This window comes from Wyeomyia smithii, chromosome 3 (assembly GCF_029784165.1).
Source record: "Wyeomyia smithii strain HCP4-BCI-WySm-NY-G18 chromosome 3, ASM2978416v1, whole genome shotgun sequence".
Lineage (NCBI taxonomy): Eukaryota > Metazoa > Arthropoda > Insecta > Diptera > Culicidae > Wyeomyia > Wyeomyia smithii.
This window is the reverse complement of record NC_073696.1, coordinates 276,140,256-276,154,565: the sequence shown is the minus strand read 5'-3', so window position 1 is coordinate 276,154,565 and position 14,310 is coordinate 276,140,256. Positions and strand designations below refer to the sequence as shown.

The window sequence follows — 14,310 nt, the reverse complement described above, 5'->3', positions numbered from 1 at the left end:
AGTACCGCTGCAGTACGAATAGAAGTGTGCCGCTGAAATGTACGAATAGAAGAGTACCACTGCAATCATAGACGACGAGAGACCTGCGGTTCTTTACTCCACTGGTACTGTTGCTTTTACCGGCATGTTTTCTTTCAAGACATCAGTTTTTATTAGGTTCTTCAGAACCTTACACGCAGGTTTAGAAATTGTTCAAGGATGGGTATTGTTTCAAACTTTTAAGAAACCTTTCACCTTTGAGACATCATATTAGTCTAAGCTCATGGAAACAAAAATAAATTGACCTATTGGGACGGGGAGACTCTGTCAATTTTTATTTCGAAATTGATACAGGGAATATCACAGGGAACGGATGGTGTCCATTCACGTCGTCTGTGCTAGGAATGCTCGCATGTAATTGGTTCATTATTCGCGTAAATTTGTTATTGAAATTTTTCATCAATTTTACCGCTTAGCAATGAAATTAGAGTGATAATTAGCATATTAAAAAATTGTTATACATTTTATCTATTCAACAATATATTGGTTATTATTATCCATCATGTGGTTATGCTGTAATCAACGTTTGAAATCTGACGCAACATTTGCCCGTTTCATTTCCAATTTTACAGAATGCATCCCAGTATAGTAAACAAAGAAGTGTCCCACTTCAAAAATAAACTAGGTATATATAAACAGATGGATATGTGGATATGGTAGTGTTTTACAAGACATCTTTTTCAGTGGTACACCTCATTTTAATAATTCTGCCATAGTCACTTTTTCAATACCATATTTAGCATGACAATTGAGGTAATGAACAAGAACATGGTATAGTTTTTAAGGTATTTAATTAACAGAACGTTTTGTGGTTACGAGACCCATCATTTACTACAATCCAAATCGATTGAGTCTGATGAAGTCTACATTTTTGCCTATAATTTTCAAACAAAACTTTAAAAAGCTAGAAAACATTTAGTGACTGGAATACATGAAAATACAAACAACGAATACAATGCTCGGAAGATGGTAAAATTGAATCTTCACAGCGTCTGCTAGCGAAATTATAGCCCCATCAAACCTAGTCTGCCACCGTAGAAAGTAATTTCACGGTTAATTTGGATATTTTTTTCTTCGTTCCATCCCCTCCACTAGCTTTCTCACTGTCTCTCATCAGTTCACCTCTATCTCTTCCGTACATTCCAGGTCTGGTTTCAGAACCGCCGGGCCAAATATCGCAAGCAAGAAAAGCAATTACAGAAAGCGCTCGCCCCCTCGGTGATACCGTCCTGCAACGGGATGATGCGCAACATACAGGGCTACAGCGTGTCCCGAGGTTATCAACCGTATCCCCATCCAAACTCAATCAATCGATATCCGCAGGTGAGAATCGGTTTACGGTTGGTTTTTCTGCACGCCAGCCAGGCAGCCACTGTTCACGCGTTATTGACCCTGTTCGTTGGTTGGCCATTTCACGTGACAGGGGCGACGGTTCATTTGACGGTTGGTGACTTTAATTTCGACTACTAATCGCCTACACCTTCGTTTATTCCCATTCCAAACAGGATCTCTTCCAGATGGGTGCCTCTTCATATCCTGGCATGACGCAGCCATTCTCGATGACGCACAGCTCCAACATGGGCTCAGTTGGCGTTCGCCAGGATTCCATGGGTAAGTAAAGTACAGCACGCTGTTACCGGTGACCGTGCGCCCGCATCACAATCCCGCATCCAGCATCTTGCAAGAAAACTATTTCCGAGCTTCATCTTCTTCGAATATATATTGTTAATTGAATTAGTGCCAGAGTTTTGCGCAACACGAACTCCAGGCACTGGCGGCGTAGTGTTCCAAAATGAAAGTTGCAATGAAGAAACTTCTGTCATCGCCTGCCTCCCAGCCGAAAATGTGGCACACAAATGCAACAAGCATTCTGCTGTTTCATCCTTTCCTCTACACCTCTCAAACGCGATTGTAGTGCATTGCGAAAAGTTATACCTCTTCACACCGCCTTCCCTTCCCTTCTGCTGGCGGTAGTAGCGAAGCTCGATTTGTTTGCTTCCGCTCGTGTTTCCTTTAGCCCTTTATAAAGATTGCTGACGACCCGGAATCCGGGCCGCAAGTCAGGTGCAAAAACGGGATAAACACCATCTCTCTTCCTGATGTTATCGGCTTCCAGTCGGTCCAGAGCGCGCACGAAATAAATAAATGTATAAACTGGAAGGAAATTCGATATTTGCACCCGAAGATATTGGCTCGAAGGTAAGATGCTGCTCGGAGACTTTCGATCCACACACAGACGAAAAAAAAGTAGAAGAAGCAGCGAAACACGCTACCGTTTTGATGTCCGGAACGTTGCTCGTTGGGAACCACACAGAACATCATCTCGTTTCGTCTTGAGGAAAATTCGTCATTTCCGCAGGGCGGTAATGTATAATAAATTGACGGCACGATTCTGCGCCTGCCTGCCGCGTGTCATTTGTTGCTGACGACGTTTGGCCACTCGTGGCGTATGGCGTTAAAGGACAGGTTGTTCGACACCTTTCAAATGATTTGCTTCAAGCGTGAAATCGGTTACGGTTTCCTAATCTTGCACTATGAGCGTTTATACCGAACCACCAATCTTGTTGATTCTATTGGTAGCACATTAGATTTTCTATATTTATAACAGTCTACTTACCAGTTTTTAACAGTGGTTCTAGACGAAGTTGATGATCACCGGTAAATTTTAAAAATTACCCATTTGGCCAGGCCCAAAAGTGACATCTAATTAAATGTAATAAGATAAAGGCCCAATCGCAGAGAGCATAACGGGGCCGAAATAATTATTGGAGTAGGGAAAAGCCTGCTTGAGTAAAATTAATAAATATTTCTCCTCAAACAGGCATAAAAACCCTCTCATCTTTTCATATACAATAATACAATTATAAATAAGTTACAAATCATAAAACACAATCTTGATAAGTATGGTTCCTGCAGCTTCAAGAGCCAAATATATTTTCGGGAACGTCTTATTCCTGGTTAAGCGCGTAAATAGAATCTGAAATGAAAACAAAAGTGTACTAAATAGGAACATCAATTGATTTAAGGAAGGAATATAGCAGACGCATATATGGGAAATCTAAAATTGCTAAGACATCACGAACAGGGACATTTGGTTGTTTATTCCGAGCTTTATAAGAATTTTCTAAATTGGATCTAGCTTCACGATATAACGGACATGACCAAACAACATGTTCAATATCGTGGTAACCCTCGCCACAGGTGCAAAGGTGATCCTCTGTGAGTCCTATACGACGAAGGTGAGCATTAAACCAGTAATGATTGGACATAAGCTGAGACATCATACAAATGAATCACGACTTACGTCCAATTTGTGGAACCAAGGTTTTAAAGAAACTTTAGGAATAATTGAATGACACCATCTTCCTAGATCTCCATTGTCCCAAGAGTTTTGCCAGTTCATGAGCGACTCTCGACGTATAGAACTAAAAAATTCATTGAATTCAATAGGTCTTTCATAAATGTCACCATGTACCGTACCGATCTTAGCTAATGAATCTGCCGTCTCATTGCCCTCAATTAAAGAATGAGAAGGGATCCATACTAATGTAACCTGTGATGCGATTTCGGATAAAGTACTCAAATGGTCGCGTATTTTATTCAAAAAATACGAAGAACTCTTTATACTTTTTATCGATCGGAGAGCTTCAATAGCACTGAGGCTGTCCGTAAAGATGAAGTAATTGTCTTTAGGCAAATTTTCAACAAAACTTAATGTGTACTGAATAGCAGCCAGCTCTGCGACATAAACAGAAGCAGGGCTTTCGAGTTTGTAAGCGACGGATAAATTATTGTTATAAACACCGAAACCAGTAGATCCGTTGAGAAAAGAACCATCGGTATAAAATGAATTATTACAGTTTATATTTTGATATTTTTCACGAAATAGATTTGGAATCTGTTGTATACGTAGTTGATCAGGCATACTACGAATTTCATTTAACATTGATGTATCAAAAAATAGGGTAGAATCAAAGGTATCTAATGAGTAAATATTATTTGAAGGAAATGAAGAAGGGTTGATATTTTGAGACATGTAATTGAAATAAACAGTCATAAAACGAGTTTGAGATTGAAGTTCAACAAGTCTTTCAAAGTTATTTATTATCATCCCCACCATGATCCAGTTACTGTGCGCAAAAAATTAACTCTTTGTTGAAATTTCTGTATTAAATATCGAATATGACTTTTCCAAGTGCATTTTGAGTCGAACCATACGCCAAGATATTTATGAACTAAAACTTGAGTAATGGGTTCACCCACTAACATAAGTTGGAGCTGAGCTGGCTCATGTTTTCTAGAAAAAACTACATATTCAGTTTTTTCAACTGAAAAGTCTATACCTAGTTGTATTGCCCAATTGGATAAGTTGTTCAAGGTATCTTGTAAAGATCTTTGTTAATCGGATGCCCTGGGACCTGTGGCAGAAATCACACTATCATCTGCAAATTGTCTGATAGTGCAATTTACCAAACAGTCATCAATTTCACTCACATAAAAATTGTAGAGCAGTGGACTTAAACATGAGCCTTGTGGAAGACCCATGTAGCTAAGTCTAAACGCTGACAAACTACCATGAGAGAAATGCATATGTTTTTCTGATAGTAGATTGTATAAAAAATTATTAAATTTAGGAGGAAGTCCTTTTTGATGAAGTTTATCAGAAAGAACATCTATAGAAACAGAATCAAAGGCTCCCTTAATGTCTAAGAATACAGAAGCCATTTGTTCTTTTTGAGCAAATGCAATCTGGATTTCTGTTGAAAGTAATGCGAGACAATCATTTGTTCCTTTAGTTCTACGGAAGCCAAACTGGGTATGTGATAATAAATTATTACTTTCAACCCAATGGTCTAAACGATATAAAATCATTTTTTCAAACAATTTACGAATACAAGAAAGCATCGCAATTGGACGATATGAGTTATGATTAGAAGCAGGTTTTCTAGGTTTTTGGATAGCAATCACCTTTACTTGTCTCCAATCATGTGGAATGATGTTTAGTTCAAAAAAATTATTGTATAAATCTAACAACATTTTTTTAGCAATGTCAGGTAAATTTTTCAGTAAATAAAATTTTATTTTATCCAGACCAGGGGCATTATTATTGGAAGAGAGAAGAGCGATAGACAGTTCAGTAATAGAAAATGGTAGTTCCATCACCGATTGTTCAGAAAAATTGTCACGAATAATTTTTTGAACAGGAACAGTGTCTGGACATACTTTTTTTGCAAAATTTAATATCCATTGATTTGAATATTCTTCATTTTCATTACCCACTACTCGATTTCTCATTCTTCTAGCAGTGTTCCAAAGAGTATTCATAGATGTTTCTCTGGAAAGCTCATTAACGAATCGTCGCCAATAACCACGTTTTTTAGCTTTGATCAAGTTTTTAAACATGGATTCTAACTTCATGTATCGTACAAAGTCTTCGATTTTTCCTTTTTTCCGGAAAATCTTATACGCGTTTGATTTTTTAACATAAATTTTTGAGCACTCTTTGTCCCACCAAGGAGTAGGAGGTCGTCTTTTAGTTGAAACGCCAAGATATTTTTTCCTTTGGGCTAGTATTGCAGAATTTAAAATTAAACTCGCAAATGAATCATATTTTTCAAGAAGTGGAAGGTGTTGCAATGCCTCTAAAGCTTCTGTAATTTTTAATTTATAAATTTCCCAATCAATATTTAATGTAAGGTCATACGGAATGTCAATTGGTCGAGTACTATTTGACCCATTATTAATTGAAATTAAAATTGGTAAATGATCACTACCATGGGGATCATAGACAACCTTCCAGCTACAATCTAACCGTAATGACGTTGAACATAATGATAAATCCAATGGACGAGCCGGTGGTTTCGGAACACGTGTCATATCTCCATTGTTCAAAACAGTCATATTAAAATTGTCACAAAGATTAAAAATCAAAGTGGAGCGGTTATCGTTGTAACATGAACCCCAAGCTACACCATGAGAGTTAAAATCTCCCAATATTAAACGGGGTGAGGGTAGAAGTTCGACAATATCAGAAAGCATTTGTTGTCTAATTAGTGCTTTAGGAGGGATATATACAGAAGCAATGCAGAGATCTTTGTCTTGTATGTTAATTTGACAAGCTACATATTCGATGCCTTGAATTGAAGGTAAATTAATTTTATAAAAAGAATAACACTTTTTAAACCCTAAAAGTACACCTCCATAAGGAATATCTCGATCTAATCGTACGATGTTGTAATTATTGAAATTGAGATTGATATCTGAAGTGAGCCATGTTTCACAAATAGAAAACACATCACATTTCAAATTATTAATCATAGCTTTGAATGAATCAAGTTTTGGTATGATACTTCTGCAATTCCATTGTAAAATATGTATAAAATCATTAGTCTCAGACGATAAGTTAGTCATCGAAGGTTATTGAAGTAGAAATGAGGGGCCATTGAGAGGTAAGCTGCTTTAAAAATGTTTTGAAAACAGGGAGTAATGAATGAATAAATTTGCTGAAAGGGTCCGGTATGTTTAATGATTCAAGAATCCAGTTTATTACATGAGAAAATTTCAGAATTCCTGATTTTGTTTGTTTATTTGAAGGTGTGAATGAGCTATCACAGTTTTTGGGTGTTAGTGGTGGAAACTCTTGTGTTGACTTTAAATTTAAAATTCTAGAGGAAGTTTGATTTGATTTTTCAGTATCGTGATTAGATTTGGGAACATTACCATTTCTATTAAGTGATATTTTAGGCCCCTTGTTGGGAAGTTTTGGGGAAGAAAGATTTTTCCTTTTTCTAGACCAACCAGGGTTTGAAAAAGAAGGACCAGCAAGAGGAACATCGCAGTCCGTCTCATCAGAGGACAATAAATCATAAATATTAGAAGAAATAAGAGAATTTGTTTCCGATTGCTCAAGGAGATCAGAATAACTGCGTTTAGCGCGGTCTTTAAGAGATCGTTTCATTTTAATTTTATGTTGAATGAATAAGGAACAATTCGAGAGTTCATGTTTAGTTTCACCACAGTAATAACAATTATTATTTTCTTGATTGCAAGAGTCATCAAGATGGTTACCCCCACATTTACCGCATCGACTTTTATTGCAACAGTAGGCAGAAGTATGGCCTAACTGTTTGCAATTGGTGCAGTTCATGACTCGTGGAATATACAGGCGAACGGGTACAAGGACATTGTGAATCGAGATGTGAGATGGTAAAGCAGATCCAGCGAATGTGACACGAAATGAATCTGAGGGGGAATATATTTTCTTCCCTTCTACAAAGGACACGGATCTCAATTGTTGACAATCGAGAATTTTAACCGTTGGAATGGAAGTGTTCTTGAAATATCCAACACCGTCTTTTAAAAGAAATTCACTGGATAAGCTGGAATCGGTAACAACACCGTCAATTTCTACATCTCGAGCGGGAACATAAACATGATAATCCAGGGTGAAAAACTCCGAAGTAGCAATTTTATTAGCTTGAGTAAGGTCTTTAACCACAACTCTCAATTTGTTAGGTCTGAACTTAGAAATTTCAATGATAGACTTGAAATGAGACTCTAAATCTTTAGATATCTGAATGATGTTTAAGGGCTTTAATTTGGTCGGAAATAAACAACAAATGACCAGTCGATCCGTCTGGATACAGTTTAACGCGTGAGGGAATTGAGGAAACAGTGGAAAAAGGGTCAGGAGGTTTAGGTGTAATAGAAACAGGATCGGCCAAATTTTTTTCATCCACTTCCATTGTGTGTAAAAGAGCACACTATGGTAGGGCAACAAAAAATGCAAATGGATACAAATATAATAAATTAAGTTTTATACTTAGCTGTTATAATAAATGAAATCTTGATCTTTAAATTTCTTGGTGTACTTGAATTGTCGTTGATCTTTCGAAACCTTCGAACCCCTTGAAAACTCTGATTCCTGTATCCTGTAGAGCAGCAAATCTTGAATAGCTCTGGATCTCTTGGAATCTTCAAATCTCTTGAATACTGATGGCGGTATCCTGTAGAGTTGCAAATCCTGGTATTTCCAATATTGAATCAATACTTCAGATCTGCAATTATAAAGAAAATTAATGACGGTAGCAGCTGTAAATAAATGCGACACTTTCCAAGCGAAGGTTGCTGAGCAATTAAAAAAAAAAAAGTGACATCGTCATGAAGTTTTTTTAATTTACTAAGAAAAAAATATATCTTTCTTTATCTCTCTTTCCCCTATTCCTTTCCAGGCATGTCCGCCGAGGATGAATGGTACAACAAGAGCCTATCGGCGCTCCGAATGAACAGCTCACATCACCCGAATCTGTCCGCACCGATGCTCCAGTACCAGACATAATTAATGTAGGATCAACTGTAACCCTTCCCCCCCGACTGCTGAGCGATTCACTGCATTCCGAGCGCTTCCGGGAAGCATCCGAGCGCAGTCAACGTTCAGCAGTGGCAGCCACTAGTGGAGCCGCTCGCCATGTTTTACTGACCGACCATTCTTTCGTAGAGGTGCCAACAATAAGTTGTTGAAAATTTCATTATTCCACTCATTCGTGAATATTTAATCAAATCGATTGACAGCAGAGCGCTCGAAAAAAACAACCCAAATTTCGGTGGCCATGATCGGAAGCTCATTTTTTCATTTACACAACCCCGGAAAAATGCTATTAAATTTTTTTCATAGACCGATTAAAGGCCACTAATTTATGCAAGCGGCCAACGATGAACCCAGAACACTAATATAAATTTTAAGCGTTCTCCAACGAGAGAATAAATACAGTTTAGTAACTATAGTCAAACAAAAAAGTTGTACATATGTCTATATAACCGAGCTGGGCGCTGAATTTTCATTTCCGATAATCGTCGTAAATTGGAAATACGATCAATTTGCCGCTTGGCTCGAGAAAACAAGAAATACGGACGGCACGGAATCAAATCTTACCAGTTACGTGAAATTAATAGGCGTTAATTTGATATTGCAAATTAAAAAAGAAAATAAAACAGAGTGAATACGAGCTGCGAATGAGAAAAAAAAAGAAAACCAGAACAACAAAACAATCCATTCATCCAGAATGAGCAAATTTAGTGTAAGGACAAGTTAGCGCGTAAGAAAAACGTGAATATCAGGATGAATACAACAAAAAAGTAAGCTAAACAAACAAACGGCAAACCACAAAAAAGGAAACTTTGAAACTAATCTAGCTAAATTATTTAATTTGTACTTGATGAAAGTGAAAGCAAAACAAACAAAAAACAAACTAACTAAAACATATGAACATAAGCAACAGAGGAAAGAAATGTGGTAAAGAACCGTTAGTTGATCTATATATTATATATGCAAAAAAAAAAAACAAGAATAAACGCAGTAAAATTTCTAGTCACAGAATCAAAGCCAGTGAGCAGAGCATTGGCTGTTCAGTGTAAATATAGACCAAAGTGGAAAACAATGCATTAAAAACTATTTCAGATGTAAGCATCCTTTTTTGTTGTTTTTTTTTTTTTGTCGTCGAATAATCTAACAGGTTGGTGAGAAATTGTCCAACGAAAGTCAAATCTTTTCTGTTAGGAGAAAAACAAGCTTCACCATCAGGTAAGTAACTAATGTTGTAGTACATATTCTGCACTCGTTAGAGTCCATATTTCGATAGGCATCATGCCGAACAAGATGCAGATTGCGTCGTACAACATAATCCCCAAGAGTTTCAGAGATTGACTTGCCGTAGACCTTCAGCGTTAAGTCGTCCGCAAAGCCGACGATCACAACCCCTGCAGGGAACTTTAGCTTCAACACGGTACTCTTGCGGTTATTGGGACGTACTGCTGACCCTGCTCCGTGCTGTAAGTTTTCCAGAATCATGTACAGCGATACCGGGACATAGATGTTCCTGAGTGCAAGCGCTATGGAGTCCTGGCGCTGTTGAACGCTTCTCCAAGGTGAGCGTAACGATTGCGCAAAAACAAATACTTCTTCTCTTATGCTGGAGTGCTACCTCAGCCATCTTGGTGACGAAAAAATAGCATCCAGAGTGGACCTGTCCTTCTGGACATAGATTTAGGTACTTGCCAGGATAATCCTCTCAAGCGCCCAAGCGCCCTGTTGAATCTACCCGTAGCTTGCTGCCTCACGTTGTGATCTATTCTAATCGGTGACAACTAAGAATTTGGATTTTTTTACTACTGCTGTCAAAAAAAGATGGATGAACTTGAAGAAAAAGTGGTTTATTTTTCCGGTCTTCTGACGAAGCTTTCTAAGGATGCCGGAACAAGAGCGTTGTGCGGTCTTCACGTCTACTTTTTGAATGCATTACTTGATACTACGAATCAACTGTTTACATTTTTCTGTTCTCCAGTTGTTTTCGTACACCAGGGAACTCAAAATCCCGAAATTCTAGCTTTAAGTTAGATTTAATTTCAGCTCGTAGTCGGCAGCGAGGATAAAAAAAAATTGCTTTTAGTTATTAAGATACTTTAGAGAGTAAGACACCAGATATAATTGGCGCCGTTAAACATTATTTGTATTTGTGCCGTGTCAAATAAATTATAGTTGAAGAAAAAAAATCTTCGATTAGGTGACTCGGATTTAGATTTGTTGGGTTGCATATACAATATCGCACGCTTAGCCTTGGAGCTGATAGCGGTATCGATCAACTAGATTAGTTGAGAGAATTCGTTATCGATATTGTTTTTGGCACATTTTGCATGTGTAGGATAAGTACAACGATACATTGTGCCCCAGTGCTAAGTCGAGAAAATTTTCAGCTCGAAAAGATTCTGGACTCGATCGGGAATCGAACCCGATATCACAACCGTGTGGGAGAGCTAGCCGACCGACACCGCTAACCACAAAACCACGGGGGCTATTTGCATATTTGGGGTTCAAATGGAGTCGTTGATATATTTTCAAACTGGTTAACCGTTATGTACTCGGCAGGATACCCGGGTATCTTTTCAGACTTTATTGCTTAAAAAAAGCAAGGATAATCTCAACTCAGCCAGCTGAAACTTATGGAATGCTCCTAACTAGTGGAAATGCTTCTCGCTTTTTCATTTCTTGACCGATTTTTGATCTTGACCTGGCAAAAGATCGGAAAATTTGTCTACTTTTAGAATCCGAAGCCGACATGAACCAGTGAACACATCTGGTTCTTGTAATTTCGGATCTTCGGATCAAAATCCATGAAACCACTCCAGGAGCTGATTTTCATTCATTTTGAGTTCATATGATAAGTTGTCCGAAGTGGCCATTTCGGAGCAGATTCCCGATCTTGAACATGGTCCCGGAGAAAGAGAGAGAGGAGAGAGGGAGAAATAGAGAGATAGATAGAAAGAGGGAGAGATAGATAGAGAGAGAGAGAGAGAAAGAGAGAAAGATAGATAGAGGGAGAGAGAGATAGAGAGATAGATACAGGGGATAGTCAAAATAAGTAGGATAGGCAAAATTTTGATGAAATTTGAAATGCTATAGCTTTGCTAAACGTTATTCGATTTTAATAATTCGAACACCATTGAACTGGAAAACTTTTGAAGTTTCATTTTCTGACCCCAGATCTGGCCTAGGTCACCGGATATAGGAAATATTCCTGAGTTCCGGTAGGCATGTCAAACCTGCTAATTTTTGGATGGATTTGGTAATGGGTTACCTGATAGAAATGCTCATTTGCATCATTGGCATAGATGACAAAATCATTTCCGAAGCGAATGGTTCATCAAGATCCGGAATCGGCCAAGAACTCATCGAGAAATGGCTATTTTTCATCCGGAAGTCCTCAGAGGAACCTTTAGTAGGGGACATTTACGTTTTTGCACCAAATATAGCGTGTTACACCTCTATCTTCAAGATTTTTTATCAGGAATCTTTTAAAAGACATATATCTGAATATAGGCTGCATTGGCCACTCCCGGAACGATCCAGATTCCCCGGAGGAACCCGGAATTGGGACATTTACATTTTTGCATCAAATAAAGCGTGCGACGCTTCTACCTTCAAGACTTTTCATCAGGAACCATCAAGAAGACATATTTTTGAATACAGATTACGTTGGCCACTCCCGGGATGATCCGGATACCCCGGAGGAACCCGGAAATGGGGACATTTACATTATTGCATCAAATAAAGCGTGCGACACTCCTATCATCAGGATTTTTCATCAGGAATCTTACAAAAAAAATATTTCCTAATATAGGCTGCATTGGCCACTTCCGGAACAACCTGAATGCCCCGAAGGAAGATCCGGATGCCCGGAGGAACCCGAAATGGGGACATTTACATTTCTGCATCAAATAAAGCGTGCGCATAGAGCTGCAAGATTTTTCATCAGGGTTCCTCCGGGGTATTCAGGTTGTGCCGGTAGTGACCAATGCAGTCTGAATTCAAAAATATGTTATTTTGATGATTCCTGATGAAAAATCCTGAAGATAGAGCTGTCGCACGCTTTATTTAATGCAGAAATGTAAATGTCCCCATTCCGGGTTCCTCCGGGGCATCTAGATCGTCCGAGAGTGGCCAACGTAATCTGTATTTAAAAGAAATGTCTTTTGGATGATTCCTGATGAAAAATCCTGAAGATAGAGGTGTCGCATGCTATATTTTGATGCAGAAATGTGAATTCTCCCACTACGGGTTCCTTCGGGGCCTCCAGGTCGTTCCGGAAGTGGCCAATGCAGCCTATATTCAGATATATGTCTTTTAAAAGATTCCTGATAAAAAATCCTGAAGATAGAGGTGTAACACGCTATATTTGGTGCAAAAACGTAAATGTCCCCTACTAAAGGTTCCTCTGAGGACTTCCGGATGAAAAATAGCCATTTCTCGATGAGTTCTTGGCCGATTTCGGATCTTGATGAACCATTCGCTTCAGAAATGATTTTGTCATCTATGCCAATGATGCAAATGGGCATTTTTATCAGGTAACCCATTACCAATTCCATCCAAAAATTAGCAGGTTTGACATGCCTACCGGAACTCAGGAATATTTCCTATATCCGATGACCTAGGCCAGATCTGGGGTCAGAAAATGAAACTTCAAAAGTTTTCCAGTTCAATGGTGTTCGAATTATTAAAATCGAATAACGTTTAGCAAAGCTATAGTATTTCAAATTTCATCAAAATTTTGCCTATCCTACTTATTTTGACTATCCCCTGTAGGTTGATAGAGAGAGAGAGAGAGTGAAAATTTGTACGTAGGGGTTTTTGGAGCCAGATTATGATAGTTTAATACTCCTTCCTTCTCTAGAAGGAAGGGCTCTTATACAAATGAAACACGAATTTCCGCATAACTTGAAAACTAATCAAGTAAATGGAACCAAACTTGGCATGTAAATGATTTAAGAAGCAAAAAATATTTCTATGACAGTTTGATATCCCTTTTTGCCTTTCTCCTAGAAAGGTATAGCAATCACTGGAAAAACCAAAGGTATAAAAGCGGTCCCAATGGCCGAATGTCATATACCACTCGACCCCTTCGACGAACTGAGCATTTTCTGTATGTATGTATGTATGTATGTGTGTATGTGTGTGTGTGTGTGTGTGTGTATGTGCAACTTTTTTTTCTCACTCACTTTTCTCAGAGATGGCTGGACCGATTTTCATAAAATTAATTGCAAATGAAAGGTCTAGTAGCGCCATAGGTTGCTATTGAATTTCATTGTAATCGGATTTTTAGTTTAGAGGTTATGTATCAAAATGTAAAAATCACGAAACATCAATATCTCAGAAACCACACAACCGATTTTAATAAAATTGGTTTCAAATGATCGGGCTGTCTCCAGAACCCTTAACTTTTGAATTTCGTAGTGATTAAAAAGTTATGTAAAGAAAAGTTATCCTGAGGTTGTTTAAACTCACTCATTTTTCTCAGAGATGGCTGAACCGATTTTCACAAAATTAGTGTCAAATGAAAGGTCTAGTTGCCCCATAAGTTGCTTTTTAATTCCATTGTAATCGGATTGTAACTCTGTCCGTTGTTCATAAAAATGTGAAATCACATAATGAAAGTAAACATATTGACTTTCTCCTAACGATCACTGGCTAATTAAAAGGTAGAAAAGTGATCAAAATGGCCGAATGTCATATACTACTCGACTCAGTTCGACGAATCGAGCATTTTCTGCATGTATGCATGTATAGGTGTATATATTTGTGAGTAGATATGTACGTGTGTATGTGCACCTTTTTTTCGCACTCACTTTTCTCATAGATGGTCTGACCGATTCCTTCTATCTTGGTGCCGAATAAAATTCTATTGAATTTCATTGTAATCAAACTTTTAGTTTTAGCGCTGC

The 14,310-nt window shown here is 38.1% G+C and overlaps 1 protein-coding gene across 2 annotated transcripts in view; it reads left to right on the top strand.

Annotated features, from left to right (window-relative positions):
• LOC129727045 (homeobox protein unc-42) overlaps window positions 1-9,502 on the top strand; it is a 107,278-nt gene extending 97,776 nt beyond the window's left edge. For both annotated transcript variants that reach the window (XM_055684435.1, XM_055684434.1), the window contains exons 4-6: window positions 1,186-1,362; window positions 1,545-1,650; window positions 8,271-9,502. In XM_055684435.1, coding sequence (XP_055540410.1) covers window positions 1,186-1,362; window positions 1,545-1,650; window positions 8,271-8,377 — 390 coding nt within the window. In that variant the 3' untranslated portion in view covers window positions 8,378-9,502. The remainder of the gene's footprint in view (window positions 1-1,185; window positions 1,363-1,544; window positions 1,651-8,270) is intronic.
• The last annotated feature ends 4,808 nt before the right edge of the window (window positions 9,503-14,310 follow it).